This window comes from Lathamus discolor, chromosome 6 (genome assembly GCF_037157495.1).
Source record: "Lathamus discolor isolate bLatDis1 chromosome 6, bLatDis1.hap1, whole genome shotgun sequence".
NCBI classification, from domain to species: domain Eukaryota; kingdom Metazoa; phylum Chordata; class Aves; order Psittaciformes; family Psittacidae; genus Lathamus; species Lathamus discolor.
Window position 1 is genome coordinate 58263507 of NC_088889.1, and position 14140 is coordinate 58277646.

At 41.6% G+C, this 14140-nt stretch overlaps 1 protein-coding gene across 5 annotated transcripts in view; it reads right to left on the bottom strand.

Moving 5' to 3' along the window:
- DENND2B (DENN domain containing 2B) overlaps nucleotides 1-14140 on the bottom strand; it is a 183872-nt gene that overhangs the window by 89400 nt on the left and 80332 nt on the right. For all 5 annotated transcript variants that reach the window (XM_065682980.1, XM_065682977.1, XM_065682981.1 and 2 more), the window contains one exon: nucleotides 13152-13256. In XM_065682980.1, the coding sequence (XP_065539052.1) occupies nucleotides 13152-13231 (80 nt within the window). In that variant the 5' untranslated portion in view covers nucleotides 13232-13256. The remainder of the gene's footprint in view (nucleotides 1-13151; nucleotides 13257-14140) is intronic.

Genomic DNA, 14140 nt, shown 5'->3' on the forward strand with positions numbered 1-14140 from the left:
CAACTTCCATCTAAGAAGGTTATTTGCTTGACTAACAAGTGTATAAAAATTAAGTAGTAATACTTCTTCCTGAACAGACATCTGTTGAAAAATAGAGTCAAACAAATTAGCCAACAGTAGAAATGGAACAGCAAAATTTCCTGCTCCTCCCCACCATTTGAGGAAGCCCAAAGGATGTACCCAAAAGTCCATTTCTTCAGTTCTATTACTTGACCTAATTAGAAGCTGTTACCTTGTTTTACAAACCATTTTTCTTTTCTGTGTCTATACCGCTGTGCTTATAAGAATATTTCTGCAACTCTGTTAAAGAAATCTCAGGAGACTTCAGCCTGCTTTCTGAGTCACTGCCCCAAGGTCACTGCTGAGCAGGGCAAGGGAGGAGAACATTCAGACTCATTGGAAATCAGCACCCCACCAATGCTGCTTACACAGATAAAGTACAGCAATGAAGTCCGTGAATACAAAGCCTGTATTCAAGCTCTTCCCACTTCAGGGTCATCTGAGTCAGTGCTTTGACTTGTTGCCACTGCTGACATTATCTTCCCTATGACAGTACCTCACTCCAACCTCCAACAGCCCAGCTCAGATTTGAGCTGCTGGAGCTCTGCATCCCAAACACACCTCCAACTTCACCGGGTATATAATGGCTGCTATTCCTTTCTGAACCAAATGTATCTTTGTGCTGCTGGGAACTGACCAGCTGAAAATTTGTCAGCTGCACAGTTCAAGCTGTGCCTGCTTTTAAAGAAGTGCAATAATTGCTAATAGATTACACATCAGTTACTCAGTTTCCAGGGTTTGGCTGAAGTTTATTTGTATTGTTTTCTAAACCTTAATGGTTTTAAAAACAAACAAAAAAACCAAAGGCAGTGTCTCATTATGGCTCCAGTATCTTTGCGTATTGCTTACTTTCAGTAGAATTTTACTGAACACTGTTCTTCCTATTTTCAAGCTTGCTGTCAAAATATTAAGACCTGATTCTTTTTTAAAGTAACAACAATTTTTTACAGGCTTTGTTTCACAAATTCATAAGGAGATAAAAGTTTCTCACTACTATTTCTGAGCAGCAGGCAAATACTTCTGTCAGGAGAACACATCTCAGCAGCTCAGTGCAGAGTGCCTCTTTGCCTTAAGCCACGCGCAGCTTCTAGGAGCTCTCCTGCAGCTCAACAAAGGTGAGCGGTCAGGGCCCTGCCTCCTGTGCTGCCTGGCACAGGCAGAGGTAGGGACATGTCAAGAATATATGAGCTGAACTCATACCACTGGCCTCTTGGTGCTCTACAAAGTCTCCAGGGTCTGCTCTGACTGAGAAAACCGGGAGCTGTTTCAGCCCAGGCTACACCACAACTCATTGAGCAAAAGAAACTTTTGTTTTAAAATGTACATATTATTTCAAGATGTATAAAGTTAAGACTTGGCTCCCTGCTTTAGGTATACATTGCTCCTTTCCAAGCTTCCCTGACCTACCAGAGTCCCTTGAAAACAAGAACTTGTACACCCAAATAGCATGCAACAGCAACTGTTAACTTACCAAACTATGCACAGATCTCCCTAAAGTTGTGCAACACCATTAAGCACTTTCAGACCCACCACCTTCTCTGTCACTGTTTTCTGCACCTACAACTCTGTGTGTCCTCCAGAGAAAGGTTTTCAGTGAGACATACTAGCCTTGGCTGGCTGTTTTGGTAAGCATTTCAGCATACAGTTGAGGCAGCAGCAAACACACCAGCACTTTTCCCCACAGCATATTATTATAGTACAAATTGAATTGGCATCCAAACATCCCACTAAACTTTCTGTTAAGCATGGATGGGAACATCATCCACACAGAACATTTTATCAAGGTGTGAAGAATAGTATAGCCATTACAACTACCTATAACTAACATTTTATGGAGATTCCTTTAAACCATGCTACTAACTGTAGAGCCCAAGCAGAGAACAGTTTTTGCCTGTAACTGGAATGCAGCCATCTGCAAAAGGGAAGCAGATTTTCTATCAGTCACCTGCAAGCAACACTGTCCATATACTTAGCAAAGAAAGCGTAAGAGACAAATAGTTTATCTTAATTGTGCTAAGACAATGACAGCACACAGTAATTAATGGAGAAATTGCTTTAGAGTTTCAAATTAGACCAAAACCTCATAGTTTTAGAGCAAGACAGGGAGCTAAAGATGCATCCTTTGATTTCCAAGTGATTGCTTTCTTCATGATGTTCTCCATTCAGAAAAGTCAGGACACGTAATAAATATCACAGGCTTTATATTTATATGAAATAAGTAAATACAAAAAGTTACTTTTTGTCTATCTTACTGTTAACATTTTTCTTACAGTAGAATCATGGTGGGTGCTGAGTTCTCTTGCCCACCACTGATGTGGCAATAGTGAGGGAGCTCTTCTGCCTTATCTGCCTCCCAAGGCATTCAGCAGCACATGAACACAGCTCTTTTGCAGTAGTCACAAGAGAATTCATTTGCCAGTGCAGGCAGAGTGGACCACATCTGGATGGATATCTTGACAGTAAATTTGAACAGTGTCTACAGCTTAACACAGAGCTGAAGGACACTGCTTTGGTTTGGGTTTTTTCTTTTGTTAGGGGTGGGGAGTCACAACAGCAGAATGATTGAAATGATACAAAATAAGTTAAAATAGTATCATTACATATCAGGTAACAGCAAGCAAAAGCACTACAGTTGCATCCATGAGCTGATCCCTTTAAATGAGAGAAAAAGCACTACCTCTCTGAAGACAACACTTCCCCCAGGGAAGACTAGGACTGGTTTTGGAAGTGACTGTATATTTCGGTATTTTAAGGCCAAAACACAGACATGAAATCTTCCTTTAACTAAGTTTTTTCTGAAAGCTTGTATTGTTTCTGTCTTCATTACATAAACACAGAAATAAAACTCAAGACCTTAATGTGCATGTGAAGTAGTTGAGCGTGGACATCAGCACATGATGAGGACAGGTACCCAACTCGAAACAACGCTTCTAGTAAGCAACCCAAACAATACTTCTACACAGCCTAGCTTTGCTGAGTTCTGTCATGTGCAAATAAAAGACTGCTGCTGTTAAAACAAACAAAAGAAGCTGTGTTTCTTACACCAATGCAGTGATTATTTACCAGGTTCCCAAATGAAAGAATCAGGGTGGATAGAAGAATACTGCTCCAGAACTCTGCTGGCTCTGCAAACATTTCAAATCAGGCCTCTAGAGTCTTGTACCTCCTGCAGTCATCTGTAACCCCAAAAAGCAAGCACAGACCATGTGCAAAGACCTGTTGTTCCAAAAGGAGAGCATTTGGCCGCCCCTCCACATGACTGATGATGGCTACACAGAAGCTGAGGCCCTGTGGAAGCAAGTCCAGATCTGGCCCCTGGTTTAGCTAACTGCAAGGGAATGCATCAGCCTGAGGAGCCTTCTCTCTGTATTTCCAACAGTGATTTTACCTATGAATAACAGCAGCAAATAATCCCAGACTCATGATAAAACTGGATACAACACTGCCCCAGGGGGTCTCTTGGTTAGGAAATACCAGTCATTATTTTATTTGATATTTAAGGAATTATAAGCAATTCAGCTAAAATACTCCTTAGGTACTTCTGGAGTTATATTATCTCATATAGTCATTTGGCTTATGTGGTGCATCTCCACTGCCTTCACTGGAGGTAAGCCAAATCCTGCCAATTAAAAATTTGCCCCATTAACTTAAATTCTGGAGAAGGTCTGAGCCACAAAGCCAGTGCAAACATGTCTCAGTGCATGTTAGACTAATGGGGCTGACAAATTGTTGGTGGCAGCAAGAAAGGCCTCACACATTGTTTGAAGATAAAATCCAAAGCCTATATTAAGATGTCTGTGGGTACCAGCTCAGTTCTTCCCAGGCAAGGACAAAGATGCAACTCAGTAATCAGATTTCAGTTTCTATCAAGCAAGAGTACATTTGATTTATTATACTGTTAGACTCGGAAATTAACAACTTGCAAGTTTGTGCTCACAGCAATTTTCAGGTGTAATCTTTTGCTAGCACAAATTTCTGATGCCTTGCTATACAACCCACTGATACCAGCGCCCTCAGCTGATTGTGTCATTAAATCACAATTGCTCAGCTGGAGAATATTCTCCACCTCAATGAGGACAGCACCTTTCCTGTGCAGATTGCTTGTAAAGACAACAGCCCACATCAAAAAAATCAGTCCACACCCAAACTCGCAGGATTCCAGTGATGTAGTTTTCCTCAGATGCATAGCCTCTGAGACTAGTTCTCCTCAGACATACAGTCCTTTTGCAGAACTGGAAGCAGGATTGGTTTCGGCTATCTTCCCAAATCAAGCCCAGAGACATTAAACTAAAAAGATGTTTGTTCTAACCAGTCCCTCCATATACACTAGCAAAACACTACAACAAACTGGATTTTTGTTCACTGTAAAAAGCATACAAATGTGCTTACAAATGAGCTTTCAAAAGCTCACTACTAAGACTGCATTTGTGAAACTTCAGTGCAATCATTTTAAATGTGCTTTACATGGGATAGACTTTGTCCTCTGACTTCTTATGGAACAGAACAATCACTTTTACTTGCTTCTCAAGAAACTGGGAATAACTGTAATGATATTATTCTTAGAATCATAGAATAGTTCGGGTTGGAAAGGACCTTAAGATCATCTAGTTCCAGGCCCCCTGCCATGGAGAGGGACACCTCACACTAAACCATGTCACCCAAGGCTCTGTCCAACCTGGCCTTGAACACTGCGAGGGATGGAGCATTCACAACCTCCCTGGGCAACCCATTCCAGTGCCTCACCACCCTCACAGGAAAGAACTTCTTCCTTATATCCAATCTAAACTTCCCCTGTTTAAGTTTTAACCCATTACCCCTTGTTCTATCACTACAGTCCCTAATGAAGAGTCCCTCCCCAGCATCTCTATAGGCCCCCTTCAGACACTGGAAGGCTGCTATGAGGTCTCCATGCAGCCTTCTCTTCTCCAGGCTGAACAGCCCCAACTTTCTCAGCCTGTCTTCATACGGGAGGTGCTCCAGTCCCCTGATCATCCTCGTGGCCCTCCTCTGGACTTGTTCCAACAGTTCCATGTATTTTTTTATCTTGAGCACACCAGAACTGCACACAATACTCCAAGTGAGGGAGTATATTGCTCACAAGAGCAGAGTAGAGGGGCAGGATCACCTCCTTTGACCTGCTGGTCTCGCTCCTTTTGATGCAGCCCAGGATACGGTTGGCTTTCTGGGCTGCAAGCACACACGCTGAAGCCGGCTCATGTTCATTTTCTCATTGACCAACATCCCTAAGTCCTTCTTCGCAGGGCTGCTCTGAATCTCTTCTCTGCCCAACCTGTAGCTGTGCCTGGGATTGCTCCGACCCAGGTGTAGGACCTTGCACTTGGCATGGTTAAACTTCATTAGGCTGGCATCAGCCCACCTCACAAGTGTGTCAAGGTCCTTGTGACTGGCATCCCTTCCCTCCAGCATATTAACTGAACCACACAGCTTGGTGTCATTGGCAAACTTGCTGAGGGCGCACTCAATCCCACTGTCCATGTCACCAACGAAGATGTTGAAGAAGACTGGTCCCAACACCGATCCCTGAGGGACACCACTCGTTACAGGTCTCCAGCCGGACATTGAGCCATTGACCACAACTCTTTGTGTGCGGCCGTCCAGCCAGTTCTTTATCCACTGAGTGATGCATCCATCAAATTGATGTCTCTCCAATTTAGAGAGAAGGATGTCGTGTGGGACAGTGTCAAACGCTTTGCACAAGTCCAGGTAGTGGACATCAACTGCTCTACACCTGTCAATCAGTTCAGCAGCCCCATCATAGAAGGCCACCAGATTGGTCAGGCAGGATTTCCCCTTAGTGAAGCCATGCTGGCTGTCACCAAGCACCTTGTTGTTTTTCATCTGCCTTAGCATGCCTTCCAGGAGAATCTGCTCCAAGATTTTACCAGGCACAGAGGTGAGACTGACTGGTCTGTAATTCCCCGGGTCTTCCATTTTCCCCTTCTTGAAAATGGGGGTTATATTTCCCTTTTTCCAGTCATTGGGAACTTCACCTGACTGCCAGGATTTTTCAAATATGATGGCCAGTGGCTTAGCAACTTCATTCGCCAGCTCCTTCAGGACCCACGGATGGATTCCATCAGGTCCCACAGACTTGTGGGCATTCAGATTTTTAAGATGGTCTCAAACCAGATCCTCTCCTACAGTGGGCCCAAGGTCCTCATTCTCACAGTCCCTGCGTCTACCTTCCAAGACGTGGGTCAGAGCCTTTGCCAGTGAAGACTGAGGCAAGGAAGTCATTTAGAACCTCAGCCTTCTCCAAATCCTGTGTAGCCAGTTCTCCTGAAAGCTTCCTCAGGGGGCCTACACTGTCCCTAGTCTGTGTTTTATTCACTACATACCTATAGAATCCCTTCCTGTTATCCTTAACATCCCTGGCCAAGTTTAATTCTCACTGGGCCTTAGCCTTCCTAACCTGGTCCCTAGCTTCCCAGACAACATCCCTGTACTCTACCCAGGCCGCCTGTCCTTGCTTCCACTTTTTATAAGCTTCTTTTTTCCTTTGAATTTTCCTCAGCAGCTCCTTATCCACCCAAGGAGGTCTCCTGGCCTTCCTGCTGCACTTCCTTCTAGTTGGGATGCAGCACTCCTGAGCTTGTAGCAGGTGATCCTTGAATATCAACCAACAGCCTTGGGCCCCCCTGCCCTCTAGGGCTATATCCCATGGAACCTTACTAAGCAGGCTCCTGAAGAGGCCAAAGTCTGCTCTCTTCTTGTAAATGAAGTTTCTTGTTAAGTGCACATATTGCTTAATTCATCAAAATATCCTCTTCATTTTATTGACATTTACAAAATAGATACTGATGTGTGTAATTTTTTTTTCCCAGTTTAACCGAAATTTAGCCAAAAGTTATTAATCAAGAAAATACATCAAATCACTGTCTAAATAATTCTGCTCACAGGGATATATTCTGTATTTACAGCCGAAGATTACTGCTCATGTTTTTAAATATTTTTAATCAGATAATTTTTTAAAAATCCTATCTTGCAGTAAAAACGTGTCTTACAATATTTGTTTTGTTTCCCATTCCGGCACTCTGTGTAGCAGGGCAACACTGCCTGGCAGGAACACAGTTCTACATCCAGCTCACAGAGTGGGACTCGTATGGCATGCACAGCCTGCACCACAGAAAATATTAGAGGTAAAGGGAAATTCTATCACTTACAGATACACTGGGAGAAGACTGCATCTCCCGATTCTGAAATTACCTACCCTCAGACAAAAATACCCTAAGACAAAAACTGTAGATCAATGGGCTGCTCTAAAAACAAACACTTCCTGTACTCAAGCTGTAGACTGCAGCAGGTGATAAGGCTCAAGCCAAGTGTACAAAATTACTTGAAATCCCAAGTTCAGAGATGGCATATTAGCCAGAGGTAAAGACACCAGGAATGATTTACAGAAGTTATGTAGCCACAGTTACTCTAAACACTTTTAGGTTCTGGACTTGTGCTTGTTGCATTAGCATCTCTAACTGAATCGTAATTTTAAGATACAATGGTACATTAATACATAATTATTTTGTTCGTATTTTTTTTCTCCTTTTCTTTGATAAACTAAACAGATTACAAGTAGAGCATGACCTTGTAGACATAGCAATAGGCCTGTTTTAATACAGTATAGTGTTGAGATGCTTTTCAAGTCAGAGCTGGTAGTGCCATTTCTACGTTTATCTTTGCACTGGAACACACACAACATTAGGACAAATACTTTATAAATTCATTCATTAATTCAAATAAAGTTTCAGCATAAAACACAGACTCCAGATAAATACTGAATCATTTGCCAAAGGAAAGCAAGCCACATTCTGAGGAGAGGGCTACAAATGCTGCTACACCTCTTATTTGACTTCTGTTGTCTTAAGGTTTCCTCAGAGCTACACTGATCCTCTTAAGTATGGTGCAATCAAACAAACCAGTCATTTGATGCAAAAAGGTCACACACTAGCCGTGAGTATGCTATGGGCTCCTTTGTCTCCTGTTGAAGAGTTAAGAAGATTTCACAGAGCTGCCTCCTGCCAGAATTGCCAAGAAGTCTCTTTTAACTACACATAAGGTGCTTTCTTAACTTCCTGATCCTTGGCGCTCACCTCAGTGACTCACAAGTTAGGATTAAAGTTGTGTCCTTGAAGCTCACTGAAAGCCAGAAACTCTTATTTCGTAAGTGTAACAATCCTTGTGTAAACTCTCTAATATTTGCTTCCTGTAATTGACTCTTGCTTCAGATAACCCCACTGGCTTGGGCCAAAAAGCATGCCTACTCCAAGCTCTGTCACTGACCATGACTGTTAGCAGGTGCCTACAGAAGATCGTAAGAACAAGATGAGCATACAGTGCTACTTAACCAGTTGACTCACAGGTCTTGTTTCAGTGGCTAAAGGCCTTTGGTAGATTTTTCTTCCATGAATTTGTCTGATTACAACATCCTGCAGTAGTTAAGTTCCATAGTTAAAAACATGCTGCAGAGAAGTACTTTCTTCTCAAATTGTTTTCAGCCTGTCATCTTGCAGTTTCATTTAATTCATACAGGTTCTTAAATAGAAAGAGATATTTTTTTCCCCTATTTACTGACTACATTCCATCTATCATTTCAGAGACTTCTATTACGCCTTCTTTCCCTTTAATTCTTTCATTTTCAGGATGAAGATTAACGGCCACTCTATTCTTGCCTTGTAGTGAAAATGTTTCGTGCCTTCTACCACCTTCATCATCTTTCTACAATTTTCCTATTCAGAGCGCAGTCAAGTTTGTCTCACAGTCAAGTTTGGCTTGACACACAAAAGTCTCCATTTGTAACGAGTGGTGAATGAACCTCAGATAACTTCAGAAAGAATGCATCAGTGTGGATGGATGTTCATTTAAATCACCTCACTTGCTTCAGTTACAAAGGTTTTCCCTTCCTGTGCTCACAGTAGAAGCCTGTGAGTCTCACGACCAGTTTCTCAGGTGAGACTCACAGTTATCCTCCCTCACTCTGCTCTCCATCTCTGCCTCATTTCCTAAACTGCCATTAGCACAGCTCTGGTGGAAAAATGACTGTGGTGCCTCATATCAATAGATCCCCACTCTGGTAAGGGCCAAACAAATCTTAGGTACCACAATAATCTTCATGCGGTTTTATAGATGTTTGCTTGTAGGCACCTCCTTTGCACTAAAGATATTTATGACTAAAATTTAAATCCATGATCTAGGAGAGTTTAATTAACAGCCAAAGGAATTTTAAAGACTTCTGTAGATTTTACTGACCCTTGATTCTGACCCATAAGGAACCACAAAAGGTTGAACCAAGTGGTGACACTCTATCACTGAAACACACCTTACACCTTAGAATTGTAGAAGCATTTAAGTTGGAAATGAACTTCAAGATCAAGTCCAACTGAACACTCTTGCAACAATAAACCCCACCAAAAATAACAGTCCTAGCTGTCCTAAAGCTGTCCTAGCCACCAGGAGACGAATACACCAGTGTTTCACTAGTATCAGCACTTACTGAAACTCTACTCCCACAAATTATATATAGAGAAAGCACATTTGCAGATTTCCAAATCTCCAGTCAAATCCCGTACTAAATGGAGACAATGACTGCTCAGTTTCAGCGAAACTTTGAACATGCTGGCAATAAATCCTGAAAGCCTTAAACTTTTGTTATGCCAGCACTTACTTTGCTGATTTACAGTCTGCCTAAAATGAAGAATCCTCATGGTTGACTCGAATGACATCCTCTTACAGGGTTTCACAAAGACAGGTGAAGAAGACTACATAAGGCAAAACAATGGATGGAGAAGATGACATAAGGCAAAATAATGGATGGAGAACTGGTACATGACAACCTATTCATCTCCTCATTTGTCACGCAAGTGCAGCTCAAAAATTTTCCATAGCTTCAGGTCTGTACTTGTACTTACAAAAACTTTTCGTGACAAATTCTAATCAAAACAGATGGTGATGATAAGGAAAGTTTATTTGACTGTTGTTATCCAATAACTATCCTGCAGTACTTTCTAAGCTATTCAGAATGGAAAACATTTTAAACCCAAAAACTAGGTCCAAAGTTTGCTAAAGTCTAGACCCAAGTTCCCAGCACCAATCTGCCTGCACTGGTGGAAGGATGATAAATGAATGCCAGATATAATTAGGGATCTGGTTTTAATGTCTACATATGCATCGCTCTGTAGAAATTCCTCCAGCCACCCTCACTCCCCTTTTATTTTATATTTTTTACTGTTTTGTACTCTGAGATGCCAAGCACACAAACTAGTAAACTGAGAAACATACGAGGATATCGAGTCCATTTCTGCTGAGCTTTAGCACAGCATAACATGCCTAATAAAAGAACTAGAACAGATGCTGGTCATCTGTATCTTTAGTCAACTGCACAATTTAAGAAGAAGAACAGCACCAGAAGGAAGAAAGACAAATCAACCTAATGAAAGGTTTAGACATAGGAAGGGTGTGACAATGCTTTAAAGGACATCACTAGGAGAGACAGGATTAGGGTCAGGGTTCTGGCTAAGGCTCTTGATTATTAATTCTTAATCACTACTTTGTAGGGCAACCTATCCCTTGGCATGAGGCCATTTTATCCAGTTCAGGAATATTGCCTGGGATTCAATAATATATGTAGATAAGTGGGAAGGTATAGCAGAGAGCTGGAAGTAAGAGATAAGGTTTTAGAAGTAGAAGGCAACACAGATGCAGCCTTATGTGCATGAAATATGGAAACACAACCAAAATCAAGAACAAGCTCAGAGCAGTTAAATGCAAAACAGAGTTGTGTCATTAAAAAGAGTTTTTCCTCTAAATAAAAACAGAAAAGAAGAAGGAGGGGGGGGGAGAAAGGAGAAAGAGGGGAAAGAGAGGAGGGAGGGAGGAAGGAAGATTCTCTTCTATTGCTTCCATCCTGAAAATCTCAGAATTGGTTGCTGTTTTCCCTTTTCCATTGTCAGCATTTGGAAAAGTTCAGAATACAATGGCAGGTATCTCAAACCAAGCTAATATGCAACATCACTTTCAAGTTGACCTACAGTTCCCTGTTAGGATTAAAGACAGCTCTTCTCAATTTCTGTCTGAATTTCTCCATCTACACCAGCTGTTCTATACCTGGCAGCTGCCAATACAGGGACCTTTTGCCTCTGATATCTTATTTTTCAAGTGGGTAAAATCAAACAGTAATTCCATGATCTACTCACTAGAATCATAGTCTTTACTAAAGTGTTTGAAACAGTAACATTCTTGACATATAACCCTCCTATGCACACACTGTGCTGCTGTCAGCTAGGAGTAACCCTGGTACAGCTTGTCAGGTGCAGTACCCTCAGTCAGTGACAGCAAGAACAGATGCAGCTTGTCCAAAGTGATAGCAGCGTTTCATTGACATTGGTACAACCTATGCTCTTATTCCAAAATGTCCTACAAATAAATAGGACCTCCACTATTTTTTCCTTCATAATATTCATTTCTTGGCGCAGACCCATTTCACTGCAACCTACAGAATGCCTTACAGAGTTACATGTTGAGCTTTGTAAGGCAAAGAGTATCTTCTTTATTTCTATGTCATTAACTAACATGAAGATATTAGTGCAGTACAGAGACTCTATAAGGCCAGAGCAAGTTATTTGCACATTTCTCCTCTATGCTGTTTATAATAGGGTTAAAGTCTTGCTTTGAGCCAAAACACAAGAAAATTTGAGACATTGGCACATTATTGTGTAAGGTAGTGTAGAAGAGCCCCTCAAAACAGAGCAGGACAAGATAGCCATGCAAGAATCCCCTGGAGAGCTGGAAAAAATGCTACAGTAAGGACAGAGATATGTCAACAGACATATTTTGTGCATTTGAAGAAAGAGCCCACACAGTTTATGTGGCTTTCTACTCACCTCACTAAGATGACATCCAAAGTCTAGTGCTTTGTTCCTGTGTTCAAATGACTGATCCATAAAGGTTCTGTAATCTGACAGTAGTCTAAGCTTTCCCAGTCAAAGCATACTGAGACTGCCTTTAGATCTAAGTGAGGGCTTTGCAACTGTCAGCCCCAAAATGAGAGCAGCTGGTGGGCTTGTCCTATGTGAAGACCACAGGTTGAATCTGTCAGCATTACTTTGTAAAGGCTGTACCTGAGAACAAGACTGCTGCTGACCTGGATATGAGAACTTGTTGGCTGCAGGTGAGTTCTTTACTTGCATACCAAAGCAATATTCCAAAGCGGAGTTCCCCAAAGAAAACGTCTTGTTTTCAGAACACTGCCTGTGATCAGTATAAACTGAAAGACAAGGGATCAGTAACTGACTCTACCCATCTTGCCATTACACTGCACTAATTCATGAGTGCAAGGTATCTGATATTTACAGGCATCTGAACCACTGTGTGCAGCTGCATCACAGCCTTCTGATAGACTGGAACTTTCTTAGGATAGTGTTTCTTAGCCACAAGTAAACATGCACAAATTTGGAAGCACAATCTAAACAGACTGATTCCCTCAGAAATGTCAGGCTTGGGAGCTTAAGGTGTCCTTGGCTCAGATTTCCCCCAGCTGTTGGTGATAAAGTCAATCTCCTTCGTAAATTACTTTGATGCTACAGAAAGGAGGACATGTAAGCAAAGCGACAGAGATGAGCCCTGTACTTTACATTCAATCCTTTCATGCTCACTCCCCGGCCTGCAACAGGAGACTGTCTGCCCACTGTCTGTCAAGGCAGAAACAGAAGAGAAAACATGGCAGAAACCAAAACAAAATGTAAACTGGAGACTGGCAATAGAGAAAAGCTCACACGCAGTCATATGGCCGAGAAATTTAGCCCAACCCTCCTAAGGCCTACACAGTGCCTTCCACAGAGTTCCTTCCTTGCAATCATTTTCATCATAACTAGCCAACAAACAGCGATAGCTTGGCAGAAGCATGCCAGAAGCAGACCTTTACTCACACTTTGGTTCCTCCAATCCCTACAAAACACTTCTCTCAGCCCAGCAAAGCACTCTCTGTGTCAGAACAGAGGTCATTTTCCTTTGAACAGGGATTTTGTTTCAAACAGACAAACCTTTCACAGAATCTACAAAGCCTGCAGTTCACCACTTACCTATCCAGAGCGTCCTGAGGCACTTTACTCCCTCCAGCTCTGCTGTTGACATTGGCATTCTTGTTGGCAGTCATGGTCATTTCTGCTTTCTAGAAATGTGGATATCTGTGATGAAAAAAAAAAATAAATCAATGAATTTTTCAATCAATCAACTTTCAAGACTGTTAGAAGTACTGTGCTGTGCAAAGGCAGAAATACAGGCTGCTTTTCATTCTGTGCAATCAATGTCGTTATGATCCTGAAAACCTAAACCCAACCTCTCTACTGCTGCCCTTTCACATTCACAGACAAGTTTATTATGGCCTACTGCTGTAAAGGGAGATATGGGAATTCGGTGTATGCTTCAGGTTCTGGCAGGTCTGACTAATGGAGCTTGGTACAGAGTTCACAAAATATCACAGGTTTGGTGTGATTCTTTCATCCATCAGTACACATGGAGAACCCAGTAACTGCACTGTGTAATCCTTGCAAATACCACAGCTATGACTGGCATTTTGGCCACAAAAGCTATTCTGAAGAATGAAGAAAAACTTTTCTCAAAATTTAAAATGCAGTTCAATTATGGAAATATTTTCTAATAGAGAAAATATATTCAATACAGAATATGTTGAATATAATTTTCAAGTCTCCTTGTGGTATGAAAATACCTAGAAATGGTTTTCTCTATTGGCCCCAAGATTCTTTATGTAAAACTGTCTTAGGATATTTTTAAGACCTTGGTAATATAAAGAGTGATTACTAATTCTTACTTATTTCCTAGTAAATTGGTAACAACCCAAAAGCTGTATATTTAATTTCAGCCATTGTAAAAACCCCATACACGCAGTTGAGTGACCAAAAGATGATCCTTACTTCTGTAACATTGCTCCATAAATGGCAAAGGAACAGCCCAGTATAATGATTTATTTTGCCCTCATCCCATTATCATAATAGGAATGGGGTGCTGTGACTGAAGGGAGAATATGACAATATGGATATAGGCCAGGACA